Here is a 600-nt window from a genome sequence, read left to right on the forward strand (position 1 = left end):
CTGCGCCGCCCACCACCAGCAGCACAACTCCGCTGCCCGCTCGCCGCCCGACGCCTGTCCCCCACCGGAGCCACCCCAGCAGGATGAGGACAAGCCACCGAACGCCGCGGAGCCAGCCCCTGCCATCATACTGCCTGAGCCCAACTTGCCGAAAGCCGGCAGCAGCCCCGGCTCTGACAGCGAGGATGTGGCCAAGAGGAAAAACCACAACTACCTGGAGCGCAAGCGGCGCAACGACCTGCGCTCACGCTTCCTGGCCCTGCGGGACCAGGTGCCCGGGCTCGCCAGCTGCCCCAAAACACCCAAAGTGGTGATCCTGAGCAAATCCTCCGAGTACCTGCAGTCGCTCATCAGTGCCGAGAGGAGGATGGCAGCCGAGAAGCGGAGCGGCAGCTGCGGCTGCGGCAGACCCAGCTGCTCAAACGGATTGCTCACCTCAAGGGACACTAGCACCCAAAGTGCCCCTCGCCCTGGTCCCCACGACCCCCCTGGCTCCCTCTCAATTTGCACATTTTTTAATTTTTTTGGTTGGTTGTTAAACTGTTGGCCTCAGGGGACTGGAGCAAGTGGCAGTCGCTGCGTGTGGGGTGGCTGCAGCGC

The 600-nt window shown here is 64.0% G+C and overlaps 1 protein-coding gene across 1 annotated transcript in view; it reads left to right on the forward strand.

The window, feature by feature from the left end:
- The window catches only part of MYCL (v-myc avian myelocytomatosis viral oncogene lung carcinoma derived homolog), a gene marked incomplete at its 5' end in the record, with an annotated part of 557 nt that extends 107 nt beyond the window's left edge, over positions 1 to 450 (forward strand). The window contains 2 exon segments of the mRNA XM_009705506.1: positions 20 to 382; positions 385 to 450. Coding sequence (XP_009703808.1) covers positions 20 to 382; positions 385 to 450 — 429 coding nt within the window.
- Positions 451 to 600: the final 150 nt, after the last annotated feature.

Source organism: Cariama cristata, unplaced genomic scaffold, assembly GCF_000690535.1.
Source record: "Cariama cristata isolate BGI_N322 unplaced genomic scaffold, ASM69053v1 scaffold2508, whole genome shotgun sequence".
Lineage (NCBI taxonomy): Eukaryota > Metazoa > Chordata > Aves > Cariamiformes > Cariamidae > Cariama > Cariama cristata.